Source organism: Homarus americanus, unplaced genomic scaffold (genome assembly GCF_018991925.1).
Source record: "Homarus americanus isolate GMGI-L3 unplaced genomic scaffold, GMGI_Hamer_2.0 scaffold19366, whole genome shotgun sequence".
NCBI lineage: Eukaryota > Metazoa > Arthropoda > Malacostraca > Decapoda > Nephropidae > Homarus > Homarus americanus.
In genome coordinates, this window is record NW_024719992.1 from 24518 (window position 1) to 42536 (window position 18019).

The window sequence follows — 18019 nt, forward strand, 5'->3', positions numbered from 1 at the left end:
AGAAGTATGTCTGTGTGTTTGTGTGTTTGTTTGTGTGTCCGCACGGAGAATCTCGACACTACTTTACCGATTCAGTGATGATGCAGGATGGTGTTATATGTAGCGATGATGGATGGTGTTAAATGAAGTGATGATGGATGATGTTATATGTGGTGATGATGGATGGTGTTATATGAAAAGATGATGGATGATGCTATATGTGGTATTATGGATGGTGTTATATGTAGTGATGATTAGATAACAAAATAACAGTTTAATGCTAAAAAAATATACTTTTGCTTGTGTGTGTGTGTGTGTGTGTGTGTGTGTGTGTGTGTGTGTTACAAAGTTAACAAATTGTCGTGAGAAACGTCCTCTCTGTTCTTAAACGACGTGATAACTTGTAACTTTACCGAAATGAAGTTTTTGTAAGTTGCATTTAGTTCATCAAAAATCATTGAACTTCCTGAATATCAAAGGTGCAGTGACGACAGCTTTTGGCTGTGTCAAACATTTTACAAAAATGTGGATTTTAGATTGTTTTTATGACACCATTAACAAGACCTGTACTATACTGCCAAGTTCTGAATTTTTCCTTGATTCCAGGTTGGAGTGTTGGAGGCGCGGTCACTATGAGACGGCGACGAGGGAGGCAGGAGGTGGTGGACGATGAGGAGGCCCTGCATATAAACCGGACCCATAAAAGAGATAAAGAGCAGCACTGGACAGTTTCACTCTAGCCTTCTGATATCTCACTAGCTGCTACCTCAGCCCTCCGCCCACGGTCATCCTCATCCGTGTAGAAAGTCCTCGTAGAACTGTTGCAAGTTATACAGTGATGACGGTATATCTGAAAACTGTGTGCCCATAATAGCATTGGATAGCTTATTTTGTAAACAGATCGCAGTGCCTTAGTAAAGAGTGTACAGTGTGAAGTTGTGGGTAGATAATTCAGAGCAACTTTGTGTTCAAGTAGTTCAATAGGCATACGCTAGATTTGTTACCTAAGGAGTGTGTAAGGGAAAAATATAGAATTTCGTTTCACCGTGACCATCTACCCCGGCCAACATGTGTGAGGGCTACCAGATTCGTTTCGACGTGGCCTTTAAGAAGGAGAACGACACTGTTATTACAATTCTGAAGCCTGTCATCACCAAGTGCCCTGAGGACCCGGGACCTATCATCGCCGGAGTCTTCCTCTCAATCATCTTCCTCGGAGCCTTCCTCCTCAACCTGATGGTGGTGGTGACGGTGGCCACCAGTTACACCCTCAAGAGGTTTCTCTACTGCCACCTCCTCATTAACCTCAGCCTCTCCTGCATGATAGACTGTTTCCTCAACCTGAGTATTGCCATCGGCTACGTCACCACCGCGCCTTGGAGGTTTGGCTACGGTGTGAGTTACTTTAATGGCTTTACGATAAACATGATGAATAGTGAGATGGCCTTCGCTGTATTACTGTTGGCTGTTGATAGATTAGCTGCAGCCAAGAAGTATACCTCATACCTCAACAGTGAGAAGTACAAATTGGGTGTAGTGATAGGTGTAACGTGGGTGGTGGCGTTTATTCTGGCCTCACCCCTGGTGTGTGGTTTCGTACTCAGTATGCCTTATAAAAACAGATACTCGTGTTCTGTCGCTGATCCAAGAGACGATTATTACCTCATTACGCACCTGTTACTGATCGTGTGTTTGCCAACGCTTGTGATGGTGGTGTTAGTGTGTGTGATCTCAGTGACATTCCACCGTGAGCGTAAAAAACAAAAGAGAATCAAAGGTAACCAAACGATGAGTTATTTCGACCAAATTTTGATGACTCCATACTTTAGAAACGAGTTCTATCCGTCAGTGTTTGTGATTTGTGCAGTGATAGCGTACGTTATGCTTTGGCTTCCCTTCACCGGTCTCACCACCATTAGCCCCATGATGACCAAACACTGGGCCAATGAGACGACCGAAGATTCTCCCGACGATGACTTCAGTCGCTTCTTGCCAACAACGAGGAGCAACTTCAGGGTGAGTCGGGCTATGGTGGACGCGACTCAACTGGAAGCTCTGAATAGCACCAACGCTACCTTGCCCTCCGACATGACGCCAGATATGACCAACATAACCATGGACGAAGGTTTTATCCCGGAGATAGTGGACACCCCAGCCTTCGATACCGTGGCCGTCTGGTTCCGCTTCATTTTCAACATTGTTGTGCCAATTTTAGTGTTTATCACTCTGAGGGAGGTGAGGACCAAGTGTGAGGCACTCATCATGTGCTGCAGACCTAACTCTGTGGACGTGGCCTCGCCCAAACCCTCACGTCCACCCTACATCAGCAGCCTACCCGGCACTGGGACTGCAGAGAAGAAGGCCGGGGACACCAAGTCACAGAAGAAACAAAAAAAAGACAACAAAAACACCATCAACTGCAAAACACCGATCCTCTTCTCGACCTCCGAGGGCCTTCACATCCGAACAATTGGGGATACTTACTTGGACATGAAGGAAAATAGATCATTGTTACCATTCAACCGACAAAACAATGATCAACCAAAGTTTGTGTACAACCTGTGTGATGTCATGCTCGGGTATGAAGATCTCACAGACTTCGACGGGCAGTTCCATATAGATGACAGCTACGACTTTGAGGGAGACCCAGAGGCTGAGAACCTGGGTAAAGGTAACGCCGTAGTCATCGGGGCACAGCGGGCCGCCTTGGGGCAGAAGGGACAAGGCCCTGCTGAGAGCAATGACGAGGAGGAAGGCACCAACTTCAATATTGACTACCGACCACCAACTCCACCCAAAGTTCAGGTCGTGGGCAACGACTCCGCTGTAAACTTCGGCAATGCCCTAGAGGCGGAGGATGTCAACAAGCATAAGAAAGGAAAGAAAGTTAGATTTGCAACTTTGCTGAATGAGGAGATTCCACGCCCACGCTCCGCTGAAAGTTCCATCCTCAACTCGTCCGCCAACAGCTCTCGTTCCACTGACTCTGGGATTATGGCTGATAACGAACGTAACTCTGCTCAACAAGACAATGAGAATCGGAAACCAAGATTGAATGTTAACAATCGACAACAAGCTGCCAAAAAACAGACCAACAAACCTGGAGTAAAGGCCCGCGCTACTCGGAAACCCCCGCCCCCCAAGAAGGTGGGGGCACCTTCCTCCAAAATTCCTTCCGGGCCCAAGACACCAAAGAAGGTTGTGTCCTCCAAAATTCGGAATATCAAGAGTCGTCACATGAATAATCTCAACTCCTCCCTCACGTCTCTGGAGAATAAATCACCGACGAGAGCCAGGAGGTTCTCCAAAGCCAGCACATAACTCTCCATGGCGAGTCCTCCACCCATGGTAGGTGACGTGTGGCCACTTGCTGATACAGATTTAGACCAAATAAAGGAACCATAATATATAATAACACATATCTACTAAAGACTAGTCACTCTAGGTCTAGTTTTCACATTCGCTTAGTAAACGAAATAAATAGCCATAATACATTATAAGATTTAAACACCGTCCTTAAATAAGGCGGTACATTTTGTTTATAACATTTAAAGTAAATGCACAAAGCGTTCTTTCTTTTAACGAGACTTTATCAAGATTTTGGCAATATTGGATACTGAACCAGCAAAAACATTTTAAGTCATTATGTTCCAGTGGTTATGATTTACTACAAAGAAAGTAATGTTAATGCAATGTTCGAATTTCTAGTTTTTCGAGTTAGATAAGTACAGTATAGATTAGTAATGTAACAACACAGGAACACACCAGTGGTGAATTAGGTATTCCTAACACAGCCCTAATACTTCTCTTTTGGAGATGTAATGAAGCAAGCATTATGATTGATTTCATTATTGAACCTCATAATAAAGAATCTTACGCTTATCAGAAGTGTTACCACAGTGCACTTATCATTAGCCAACTTGTTGTTATTAAAGTTTTAATCCAAATTATGAAATATGTATACGAGTTGTATATAAATCATACTAGACCTCCCCGAGCAGTACTGAACTTGGTCCCACGCCATGATTGATTCGAATTTTCCAGAAATCGGTATCATATTTAAAATCAATTGATCCCATTAGGCATCATGGGCCAGATAGCCCTCTAGTTACTTGTTACTGGGCCAGATAGCCCTCTAGTTACTTGTTACTGGGCCAGATAGCCCTCTAGTTACTTGTTACTGGGCCAGATAGCCCTCTAGTTACTTGTTACTAGATAGCCCTCTAGTTACTTGTTACTGGGCCAGATAGCCTCTAGTTACTTGTTACTGGGCCAGATAGCCCTCTAGTTACTTGTTACTGGGCCAGATAGCCCTCTAGTTACTTGTTACTGGGCCAGATAGCCCTCTAGTTACTTGTTACTGGGCCAGATAGCCCTCTAGTTACTTGTTACTGGGCCAGATAGCCCTCTAGTTACTTGTTACTGGGCCAGATAGCCCTCTAGTTACTTGTTACTGGGCCAGATAGCCCTCTAGTTACTTGTTACTGGGCCAGATAGCCCTCTAGTTGTTACTCGCCCCGCTGTATATAAAATCGATAGAGTATACTTAAACATCTCTCCCATCATGGATAAACTCCTTATCATCTATTCGCTAAACTAGCCATTCAGAACGTCAGGGTACTCTTCTGTAGATGATTGTCAAATACTCGGCGTCAGGTCAGAGGTCAGTAAGGTACTGTACCCTCACATTGAGAGACTGGCCACGGCCTCACCCTTATCCTCGATGCTGAGAAACTATGTAATTGTTAATTTTTTCATGTAGATATTGATATTACTCCAGGTGCTCTCTTCTTTCTTCTCATGTCTCGAGTCTGGTTTACAAACGAAGATCCCTCATTAAGAGATTATACGTGATAGATCTCCTAAATAAAGTAAAAGATGCTCAAAGCACAATGTTAGTTGCAGTGGCACAATAAAGAACATTTTGGTCTTTAATATATCTGTCTCCAAGTTACACCTATCAAGATGACTGTCCAGACTACTCAAACTAATTTCAATGTGTGTAATCTTGACATCCTATCGTTTTTCCGTGCAACTGTTCATTTCTGAGGCTGGCTTTTATATTAAAGTTTTTATGTTTTATCTTGAAGAGTTCACCAGTTACCTTGCGATTTAACAAACGAATCTTCAGTAATCGAAACACATTGCAACGAAGAAATCGCCTTGACAAAATGTTTTAAATTTATTTTGTTCCTACCTGAAGTACAGGATAAATACAGTAGTACTTGTAACGGATCCACAGCAGAACTAACACTCTGTTGGCTGGTTGTCGCAGGTGCATGTAAATGAGGGAAATTGTGCACAACTTAAGCAATATGAATACTGTATGCATTTATTTACTGCCTGAAGCTAGATATAGGTTAATTTACAACCATCATGTTTCAGTTCCTTTTTTGCAGCAGTCTTTTTAAAATGATTGTGTTCACTAGTTAGATGGAGGATGTGACTATATAATTAAGACAGTTGGTAGCTATTGTTGAGATGCGACGCTAACCGGACAAACGTCTGTCTGATTTACCTTAACAATACAGGTATTACTTGTGTTAGGTTTGGCGTAGAAGAATTTTAATTCTTTACCTTCACGTTTTTACTGCAGCAATTAAGTTAACGTCGTACCATTCAGACACATTAACACAAAAAGTATTAAAACAATTTCTTGAGAAGTACATTGTTTTAACATGATTAAAAATATTTTTGGCTGCTTCTTCAAATAGATCTAATATTATGTATGTGTGCTTCATATGGTACAGACCCAGAATAGAATGAAATTTGTCACTATTCGGCATAACACAAGAGGGCTCTTTAAGAACTCGGGTACACCTCTTTATTTCAGTAGTTGTCACATAGATTCCGTAAGTACACAATAAATAAATCAACAAAATATTGATTAATCAGCGTTTTTTGTGGAGTAATACCTGTACTTTTATCAGAGAAAATGGGTAAAATATGAGTTATAGAAAATGGGTAAGATTGCCATAAACGTTTGTATCAAGCATTGTGTTCTCGAAATGCAACGACGTGATAAATGATTTCAAAACAACATAAATTATATACTGCTGAAATCAGTATTCAAGGCATTTGATAACTCCACTGAAATGAGACTGATTCTGCTGATATTATGTATGACATTACAGTAATGTTGGTATAGGTATTTGTAAATTGTGATATTGACGAACAGAAAACGAAAATATTGATATAGGTGTTGAGTAAACCATTGATTCTCAGAAAAAGGAAGGCATCATTAAATTTAGCCTCCTCTTGTTTATAACCTGATATGAACCACTAGTGCTATCGGGCTGTGGGCCTACGGTGGCTAGCGGTTTCTATGTTAGTAGTAAATTTTAAACATTTAATCTGTGAAGTCAAGTGTTTTATTAACACAGCCGACCGTGGACATTGTTTCATTGTCAGTTATACTTATCTTTTTTTTTATATACAGTATATATAATTGTATCAGAAAGCATCCAGAGTCAATATGTGTTGAGTAATTAACCCTTCTTAGGCCACCTCAGTAAACTGTAACTTGTAAATGCTTCTCTGAGTTTTCTATAATATAATGAAATACGAACATTAACATAAGTATTACCTGGGACAGACGGTTTAATTAAGGAATTCTTTTAAGTGTGGCCGTAATGACCCAGGTGTTCACGGCCGGTAAATCAATTAAACAACATAGTAAGCAAGAAAGTAAACCAAATCGTTACCGGTATACTTCTTTAAAAAACACAAAGATATACCATGTGTAAGGTTGTTGTAATATTAGTGTTGCTTAAAACATTATCACTCATTTAGCAGGTTGTAAACTCGGTAATTGTGTTTGGTCTTGTTATCGTTGTTTACGCTTTTCTACAAATAATTTGCACTTCACATGATAGTCTGCTTATCACACATGAGGAAGGCATTATTAGCTTCCGTGTTGTTTATGTGAAGTGTGGACCTTGTTTGACTTATTTTTTTCATAAGACTAACTAATCATCACCAACAGAACGGTCAGTAACACATTATGATTTGTACAGTAGAAGTCATTATCAGTTTAGTGTTATAGTCTATATTCAAAAATTTACCCCAAAACATTGATACAAGTACATGTTAGGTGTAAATACAGCCATGGTATTTCCTCTACTGCGGTGTCCTGACCTAGATGTAGTGGAAAGATACCATCGTAAGTGACTGGTCAAGTAGAAGACGGGGGCAGCAGCAACACGGGATCCGCTTACCACATCAGGGTGTTTACAATTGTCTACCCTTTCCCCTCCACCTCACCTAAATATTATGAAGAGAATTGCTTTGATAAAATAAGGATAATAGCTGACATGCCTCCCTCTGCCTTTTCCCTTAAACTGAGCCATATAGATATTCTATCGCCTGAATTTGTTAAACTTAAATAATATTATGTCTATTAACCTTATACAGTCAGACAGGAACGACCTACGTGCAGGGCTGTATAACATCTTGAGGGGCATGGTTGTAAACATCGCTCACTTATTGTTCCCACAGAGAGCTAGGCTGAGCGCACATTCAGAATGTTACCTCACTCATCTATGACTATGAGAGACTTCCCCTCCCAAAAAGTGAATAACTATGAATTAAATTCTGTCTACGACTCTACATGAACAGACAATCCCGTCTTCGTTTACAGAAACAAAACCTACTGTTGTTTACTTTCACAAAATCACATCGGTAACTTATAAAAATATCATACAAATTGACTTCATTTAGTTTGTCGTAATTGGGCACGATTGGTTCAATAAATAAACGAGCATTTACTGGGCTGTAACCGTTAGAACAGAGAAGAGGCAAAAAACAATGTCCTCTACTATGAGAATAGCGTTTTTCTACAGGAACAATAAGTGTGGCGTCCACCTCTCCAGCTTACCTTTTATGGCATTATTATGTAAATGAATTATAATACAAAGTGTGACATTATACTGTGCAGTTTTTACCCTTGTATTTGTGTTTCAGGGAGGGGCGCTTGGTAGTTGCTAGGCGAGCGACTACGCCTTCCCCAGGGATGCACAAGCCGACTACCATACTTATTGAAGACTGAACACACTCTTACTGCCAGCGTTCCTACTCATGCAAGATGAATATATCTACTCTGTCCAGAAGAAACTATATACTGCGCCTTCGTCTTCATCTAGAATTTTCTCCATGTCTAATACTCCCATCACTCCGTCAGACGAACTCCCTTCACTCCATCCACAACACTTGTCACTCTGTCAAAACCCACTCCAGCCCTTAAACCATTGTTATGGTTCTCAGCACAACTATCCACCACTACAGTGACTCGCATCCACTGCCCTAAGTTTATCCATAATAATTTTGAGGAGAAAACTTGAATCCACGTGTGAAATACAGTAGTTTTATTTATTTTTTATTTGTGGATACTTATTTTATGTCTGAAATTGTGATATAATGTACAGTATAGATAAGGAGAATTATTACGCACACTGCTTCCGAGTATAAAATTATACTGAAATTCACGACGAAATCTGAAACGTATTGTCACCAACACAAGTTAACAGAAATCACAAGTCGGATTACTGTCATATGTGTGATAATAAGAATACTAGTAGATGACTTTATTGAAAAATTATATCAGTATAGTTAGGCGGACATCGAGGGTTGATTAACGAAACAACAAAAGAGACACCTACAAAGACACTCACAGAATTGAATTAAATGTGATAAGTAAATTGCATGTCTAACATATGTTTATATTTATAAGTATTTGTATATTTAATATGAATTTGGTTAGGGTAAATTGATTTAGTATTTACATTTTTGTGTTTAGTAAGCGAGTAATTTGAATGGGCTGACTGATTTCCTGTGTAAAGTTATTGTACTTTCTAGGACTTTACACTGCTGGTAACAGTATCTATCAGTCACCACAGATTATATCAATTAATAAGGATAAATTGATCCAATCCCATTGTATGGATAACATTGATCGGGTGTACCAAGAAGCTTTATTCACCAGTAACACTAACCCAAGACTGAATGTTTGTGTAATATTATTTTAACTTACCTTATATATTTTTCCCGTGAGAAAACACAACAAAGGCTGTGTTGACATATCATTAAATGTGCAACTATACTCTGAAAATAATGTTGTAACTAGTCATCCCAGCACACTCACCTGCTCTACAATTACCAAATGTGATACAACACCAATCATGATTTTTATATAATTGAACATATAACAGTGTAAGCCTGAAAGCAAAACAAAAAACTAACCGGGCGCAACCGGTATTTAATTGTAAATAGTAATGCCAATGCGAATCTAATATTGTACCAGCATTGTGTTTCTCACTCGCAGTCTCACAAGAAACATAATTCAATCTCAGTACTCAAGAAAACAGGCAACAACACCCAGTCTATTGCTTATGTGGTGGAGAGACTTTAGCTGTCATCAGAGTGACGTGTGTGATACTGTACAGTATATGAGACTCACAAACTTGTGTTTTAGAAACCTGCCCGCAAATATTTTTATAGTACTTTATAGAAACCTACCCACAAACATCTTATGAACCAGTGTGACTGGTTCATAAGAATCATTATGACTGGTGTGGCATGTAGACTGGTTCATTAGAATCATTATGACTGGTGTGGTATGTAGACTGGTTCATTAGAATCATTATGACTGGTGTGGTATGTAGACTGGTTCATTAGAATCATTATGACTGGTGTGGTATGTAGACTGGTTCATAAGCATCATTATGACTGGTGTGGTATGTAGACTGGTTCATAAGCATCATTATGACTGGTGTGGTATGTAGACTGGTTCATTAGAATAATTATGACTGGTGTGGTATGTAGACTGGTTCATAAGCATCATTATGACTGGTGTGGTATGTAGACTGGTTCATTAGAATAATTATGACTGGTGTGGTATGTAGACTGGTTCATAAGCATCATTATGACTGGTGTGGTATGTAGACTGGTTCATAAGCATCATTATGACTGGTGTGGTATGTAGACTGGTTCATTAGAATAATTATGACTGGTGTGGTATGTAGACTGGTTCATAAGCATCATTATGACTGGTGTGGTATGTAGACTGGTTCATTAGAATCATTATGACTGGTGTGGTATGTAGACTGGTTCATTAGAATCATTATGACTGGTGTGGTATGTAGACTGGTTCATTAGAATCATTATGACTGGTGTGGTATGTAGACTGGTTCATTAGAATCATTATGACTGGTGTGGTATGTAGACTGGTTCATTAGAATCATTATGACTGGTGTGGTATGTAGACTGGTTCATTAGAATCATTATGACTGGTGTGGTATGTAGACTGGTTCATAAGCATCATTATGACTGGTGTGGTATGTAGACTGGTTCATTAGAATAATTATGACTGGTGTGGTATGTAGACTGGTTCATAAGCATCATTATGACTGGTGTGGTATGTAGACTGGTTCATTAGAATCATTATGACTGGTTCATAAGCATCATTATGACTCTACTGTGGAGAGAAACAATTCAGGGAAAACTGATAATCTTCAGACGAAAGAGAATCGACACTTTTACTGAAGGAATGCTGATGGTTTCATGACGAAATAGTCTTTCTAGTAAATAAATATGAAAAGGAATAACCTCTATAGCTGTCAGTGCGTCGAACAGTTGTGGGTGAGCTGCGTTTTTTGTTGAATAGTCGAGGTAAGATCTGCAACACAGTGGTAGAAAAGACCCAAGACACTCATTAACTCTCTCGTCTTGTCGGAGGGAAAAGTTATAATGGCAAGAAAGTCTACGATGATGCAATTCAAGAAGTGTTAGCAATTTGATTCGCACATTTTTCCTCACTTACGGCCGGGTTCTCTTCGGGTTCATACTACATCACAGAAAGTATATACATTGTGCTGGTATATATAAAATTACCAAGCTTGTGTTTATAAGTGAAGTAACCCGGGGAAGCCTTTGTCATATTCTGAGATTATGTTTTTGTATAAATGGTTGGGATATTATTTGCTGACACAGGAGGTAACACATGTGATATGCGTCAATTCAGTAACTGAATGTAACAATATTTTAACGTACAAATGTATGCCTGTGTGAATAAAAACCGTACACAAACTCCTGTGTTTTTTATACGGAGTGATTTTAATTGTGAGACGAGCAGTAATTCATGAATTTTAATTATCACAAGCCCTTCATTATTATCATCTAAAAAATATAATTATACTGTACATTAAAGTATACTCTACGACCTTTCCTCTTTGGATATTAAATTAAATTTTAATCTATCTTATCTTAAGCTAAGCAGATGACTTACAAACGTGTCTTTAGGTTGGTCATCATTCATCTAAAAAATGTCAAAGGTCGATCATCACACTTGATTCTTGAAGACCAATTTACGATCACCAAGACACATCCAAATACTTGTTTTCAGTAAAGAATATACATACTGTTGTGGCGAGCTGAACATTATGAAATTTCATTGCAAAAAAAAAAAATTGTAAAATGTGATAAACAGTTGCTAATGCCGAGCTAATGTATCAGGAAATATATATTTACGGTTTTTGAAATTCTATGAAATTCTGTGCCTCTCAGCATATGTCTGCTTGGTCTTCTCAGTTTCGTTGGTATACGTGGTAAAGCAAAGGCTGTAGACTCCTTACAACTTTGCCATCAGGACTGTCTTTCCATATCCCGAAGCGTGTAAACCGACATCCAACTCTGTAGTATTCTAATTGCAAGCTACACAATCACAGATATGACTAAAACAATGACAACAACTCTGGAGAGAAGATAAAATTGTTGTAAGGTCGGCCTCACTGCCAATTATAACATTATCAATAAGGTTTCCACCAAATTGATAGTCGGTACCTTTGAATGTCAGTGTGTTAAAGCTGCGAGGCTCCATAAAAACACTAGTTTCTGTTTTTAATATTCCTTCATATGGTAACATTAATAATAAAACATTTAATTCATTTCCTTATGATTATTTGTCTAAAATATGTCCTCTTCAATAATGAATAATTACAACGAATTTTTCTCAATAGATATACCCAAAATTTAGCAAATTCAATTACAAATTTAAATTGTATTAACATTACTTAGCACAGGCTATTTACGGGGGCCTAATGAAATGAAATTAAATTAATTCTAAGTCTTCGCTTTTGATTGGTCGTTCAAATTCATCAGTAAATGAAAGACGTGAATTAATATATTTTACTGTACGGTACATAACACCCGGAATAAAAAAAATGCGAGTTCAACCTTGATTCCACCTTAGAAATATCCTGCCCCGAGGCACCGTTCAGTATAGTTACTGAAGTCCAGTGATAATACATTTAGTATTTTTATTAAGTGTAACTATGAAGTAATAAAAAGCAGCAGTAGACGATTGACATTATGCTCTTCAAAACAAATGAAAATCATAAATAAACGTTGGAGATCTCACACAGGCAGCCCAAACCTGAAAAAATAAACATAAGATATTTTAATAAGTAATTTAAAGGATATGTTATTACCATACACAGTATTTCTGCACTTCAATTTAAGAACACCATCCTTCATAAGATGATTAACACAATCTGCGTATATCTATTGAAAATTTATAATCATTGAATCTTATATTGTATATAGTGTATGTTATATTTTTCTTAATTTTATCCCTTTTCTACTGATTATGACAACCAAACACTATATATTCTTTGAGAATTTGATGACAACAGTAACTTTCTCTCATGTTGATGTCATGAAGAATTAAAGGTGGAGAAATTTGCACACAGCACGAAATTGGTGACGTCACGGTAGTTCTCTGAACGTATTTTTTCAATACCTAACGCCGTGGATAAATCAAATTACAAGATAATATTTCATATTATTGTACAAAGTACGCGTGTAGAAAAACACTAAACAAAATAAGATTATACTAATAGAACATATTGATTCACAATCTCCTTATTTCTTCCTTCATCGTCTGGCAGAACAATGTTTACACTTGGTCGGTGGGCGGGAGATTAGCTGTTTTAAGCGTAAGGAAGTGTTTAACCTAGTTTCTACGTGCTTTACTTATCGTATCTAAGGAAGAATGTATGCTTGATAAAATAACTGTACACTTGAATTGTATATGTACATTATACTGAAGATATTAAGTGCTTGAAATGATAGGGCGAAAACTCTTTCAACATGTAACACTCGTCAACTGCCTGCAGGAGATGGCACCCGTCTGGTAAGTACACACTGCTATTAGATTAATTTTACTATACATTCATTTTCTAAATACACATCCTTAACGTATGGTGGTTATTGACCACCATAAGTTAAGTTAAATGTTAACTTAATATTTGTCCATTGGCTGTCCGCAGATTCCCGTCATGTTTACCTGAGGTTTGACTCTTCACTTTAGTCAGTTGTCTCCTTCTTACCTCCTTCTCCTTGCAGGTTAGGTAGGTTGGTTGGTTCCTTTGGTATGAGATTAGTGTTTTTTTGTGTGTATTTTTGGTGTGTTTTACTCAAATTTGACCTCCATTTTTGTGCAAATTAGCATTTTCTGTTAAAAATGAAAATGTATTTTATTTTTGCAAAAACCGCTAACTTACAAAATAAATTAATGTCAGATTTGAGTAAAACACACTGAAAACGTAAAGAAAAAAAATATCATCGTACCCTGAGGACAGCCAATGGACGAATATTTACCCTTATGGTAAACAAGTGTCCAAGTAACAACCCGTTTAGGCAAGAATCTGTCTGCAGCGTTGAGGAATAATGCCCCATTCAAGGAGGAATTTTCAACAATCCCGAAGGTGATTTTTATATCTGCATTAAAAAATAAAATTAATAATGCGAGACAATTTCTGTAATGCCTCGGAAACTGTATAATTGGGCTGGATTGTTACAATGAACTTTTACGTGCGACAACTGCAACTGAAAGCAAGAGATAGCCTAGTCCTTTTTTTCAGTTTTATTTGTTTAGTAAGTTTTGATATTTAGAACGTTTATTTATAGGTACCAAACATTTCACTGGGCAGTCATTAACATTATGATGTCTTCTGATGTGTTTAAGCCTTGAACATAAAATACTGGATGTAGGTCTTCATTAATAAAATTTGGATGGCATATATTTTCAGATGTCTCAAAATCGGGTTAGGTTAGATAGAAATTGCTGTTAAAGTTTGGTTTGGCTAAGGTTTGATAATGTTAGATTGAGTTGAACTAAGGTTGAGTTGAATTAGGTATTGGTCAAATTAAAGCAAGTTAAGATTAGATTAATTTCGGGTACGGTTTAAGTTACGAGCGAGGAGATGATGTTACCGGGGTCCAGCAGAATATTATCACTGTCTAACTTAACCAAGCGGTCTTGGATTAGTTTGTATAAGGTTTGTTTAGTTAGGTTGGTTATTTCATAGTCTACTGCTACAGTATCTGAAATAAACAGGTGTCAACTAACACAGCGTTCTCCATCAAGCAGCCCAGCTGATGGAGTGTTAAATGTAAATTTAACTTTACTGCATGTAGAGAATAATGAAAAAGATCGTTGAACTATTTTCCTTATGCGTTTAACTAGAATACTATGCATTAACCAGGTATTTTCTTACCCTTCAGGCATGTTGCACAGTTCATCTTTTTGGTGATGCTTAATGGTCAAGTTTTTAACCACCGATGCAGATGAGCTAGAGTTTCTTTTATTCAGAATTACAGAAGCGAAAGGTTCACTGGTCGACTGTTCTGACACAAGATTATGCCGTCAACTCCCATGACGAACCAGGAGTGTTAATGTGTACACGTCACGCTAAAATAGTTTAGTTACTGCTCGCTGATGACTGTCATGATGGTAGTGCAGACATTTAGTATTTACACTTGCTTTTTGGCTTATATTCACGCGTCGTAACAAACCCAGATAATTTATGTACAGATTCGCTTTTAATTGTGATGAAATGTGTATGTGCTCAGTAACTATTTTACATATGTATTTATTGGAACGATAAAATTTACTTACATAAAAGCACATACAACCTTATCTTTGTAGATGTAAAGAAAATTACACTAGAAAGGAAAAAATCAGAATCTTACAGGTAGATTTTATTTTTTCACCAATAGTGTATTTACCTATCAAGACCTCAGTAGTAAGTGCATAGTAATACATTACAAGTAATGTTATTACAAGTCAGTAAATATTTGTACAGTAGTAACAACGTTCTCACGATTTTTTGCAATAAGGATTTTATACACGTGCTTTGAGTCAAAATCAACATTACTCATTCACTCCAACAAAAGAAAAAAAATGAAAATATAATTCTGAATATAGGTACATGTATATATAAAATAAAGTGTAAACAGTCACTTTTTCCTCCTATTCGCCAGAAGAGTACGGTCAGTATATTCACCCAGAAAAATAAACGGGTCCAGATCTAAAGTCATATGGTACGTTCTTTTTTGTCTCCAGACTTTGAGTAAGAGCACTTACAGTACATTATTACCTAGTTACTCTGGTCTCAGTCATTAAGATGCCATTTTTACCGTCGTCTTTTTTTTATTGTGAAGTATATACCTTTTCACACTGCCAGCTAAATAAAAAACAAATACCGTCACGAATTCGAGACAATCTACGCCATGACTTGACAGTGTGGTGCAGTTGTCTCCTAGCGATTTAGAGGATACTCGTTGGATCTCTACCACCACCACCTCCCTTATACTGAGTTATACCCCGCCCCACAAAGTACTGTACACGGTGGTTGGCTCTTCAGGTCATGTCTTCCCTTAACTAAACTGTCTCTCTATATATACAAAGTTGGACTAGTGTTATGAATGTAATAGTGGTCACATAGCGACGCTTAACTGTGTGCGCCTGATTATAGCCAAGGTAAAAAAGACAAACTCATAATTTATTCATTCGCACGTGTATTGACGTCAAGGTTAAATTACGTTTAATTAGGTTAGAACACAAATATGCTTAATTTATGACATTACTTAATTATGTACATTATTATATTCCTTACGCCTTGATGTATTAAGATTAGATTAAATTCAAACAAAATCCCTTAGAAGATATTTACAATTGTACTAAGATCATATTATTTTGATCCAGAACTGTCTCGGTGTCTCTCACACTAATACAATAGGAGAGAGAACTTCCAGGGTAAAGATCATGAACATAACAGTCATTTTGTACAGTTCGTGAATTGAGCAGTCTGAGTTCCCAGTTCGGGTCAAGTTAGGAACCCGGCATATGAAGGAGAACTGAACATCAGAATTGTTAGAATTGGAGATAGATATTTTTTTTTAAATAAGGCTGTTAGACGTAAAAACTCGCATACCATTGTTAAAATTAGTGTGATTAATGACCTAGTTACTGCCGTGGCAAAACAAAGCACACTGTCAAGTTTAATACGAGTATCTCTTATGTTTGTTCAGTTCCTCCAGCGTAGCCTACAGGTTTTTATTTAACATTTTATAGTTTAGATACCGTATACACAGAGTTATTACATTTTATTGTCTATGAAATATGTGGATGATTTTTCTTATGTTATGGGAATGCTTACATGGTGAATTACAGTAATACAATAATTTTTATAAAGCCAGTAAAATGTTCGGGTCTGTCTGTAAGGTGGCCGGTAATAAAGTCACAGGAAAAAAAGTCACAGAAAAATCACAATTTTGGCTAGGAAAAAGTCACAGGAAAAAAAGTCAATTAATTTATGGTGGCCGGTAATAAAGGCTAGGTTAGGTTAGGTTAGGTTGACATATTAACCTTAAAAAATGTGAGAATTCGATAGTTAACTTTTCTTTTTTTCTGTGACTTTTTTCCTGTGACTTTTTTTCCTGTGACTTTTTTTCTGTGACTTTTTTACCTGTGACTTTTTTACCTGGATTCATCTGTAAAAAGCTGTTCTGTCATGTAGATAACCTCACCCCGGGCAGCATAAATCATGGAAAATACTTCTAAATTTTAGAGATTCAAGTACACTGGGAATTTTGTAAGCCCTTAGGAAGATGGTGGACATAATAGATTTCCTTACTTAAAAATCAAGAAAAAGAGTATTAGTGAATGTAGGAATTAGAGTTTGCTGTACACAGATGACGTCATTACCATTTGTGTTTAATAGTTCAGCTAGAAAAGGTGACTTGTTCCTGTTCCCATTCATATGTGAATATAATAATGAAATGTTCAGATCCTTAAAATTAATGTGGGAATTGAGATTATCAACCTGGGATTGCGATGTCACTGCGAACTGCGTCAAGTCCCAAAACAGCAGTTGGCTGGTTATGTCAGATAGTCTAGTTATGGCGAACTGTACTGTACTGTACTGTACATAGGAAGGGTGTCCTACTGTTAGTGCACCAATGAGGGAGTGTGAGACACCGAAACAGTTGTGGATTATATACGAGTTTCTTATGCTTATACGTTTTAGTTATTAGTTCGTACAGTTGTATTTTTGCTAAGTACATGCTTTTAATTTCACTGTAGCTGTAAGTCTTTCTCTCACTGTCCATAATGCTCCCCAGGGTACACCGTGCCCGTGACACTACGGTGCAGCTGAAAAAGAAACGTTAGTCGAAATAAGTCGTATATTTTCACCAGTATAATGTCAGTGGGTAAATGTGCTGCTCTCTTCCACTTTATATGCACGAGAACATCTTGAGCTCTCATCCACTCCAGCTGTTTATATATAATATCTTGAAATTTAGAATTCAACAAATATATGTTTTCCACTAAACCTTAATATAGTCATCTGTATAAATTATTCTAAGTTGATAAAATGTATATTACCCTACAAATGATACCTACGTTATTGTTCCGCCAGTAAAGAAGTGTATAACTGAGAATGGTCAAGCCCAGGGGAGGAAGGCCGACTCCTGGTAAACCAAGGGACCAATATATCTGTACCCACACACACACACGTCAGTTGTGTTCTTCAGATAAACTTTTATTTTGGTGTTCAACTAAGGTCCGACACTGCTCTGGCGTCTTCATTTTCAAGATTTCTTTTCATTTTTATGTTGTAGTGACCTGTTGCCTGTACCTGTGACCTGCTCCGGACATTGTATGGTATCTTATAAGTTTGGTGTGTTGTGGATGACGAGG

The 18019-nt window shown here is 37.7% G+C and overlaps 1 protein-coding gene across 1 annotated transcript; it reads left to right on the top strand.

Annotated features, from left to right (window-relative positions):
* The first annotated feature begins 591 nt into the window (after window positions 1-591).
* On the top strand, window positions 592-11061 carry LOC121860358. Its single transcript, XM_042357456.1, has 2 exons — window positions 592-3327; window positions 7942-11061. Exon 1 carries the CDS (start codon window positions 1048-1050, stop codon window positions 3298-3300), a length of 2253 nt encoding a protein of 750 aa, XP_042213390.1. The 5' UTR covers window positions 592-1047; the 3' UTR covers window positions 3301-3327; window positions 7942-11061.
* Window positions 11062-18019: the final 6958 nt, after the last annotated feature.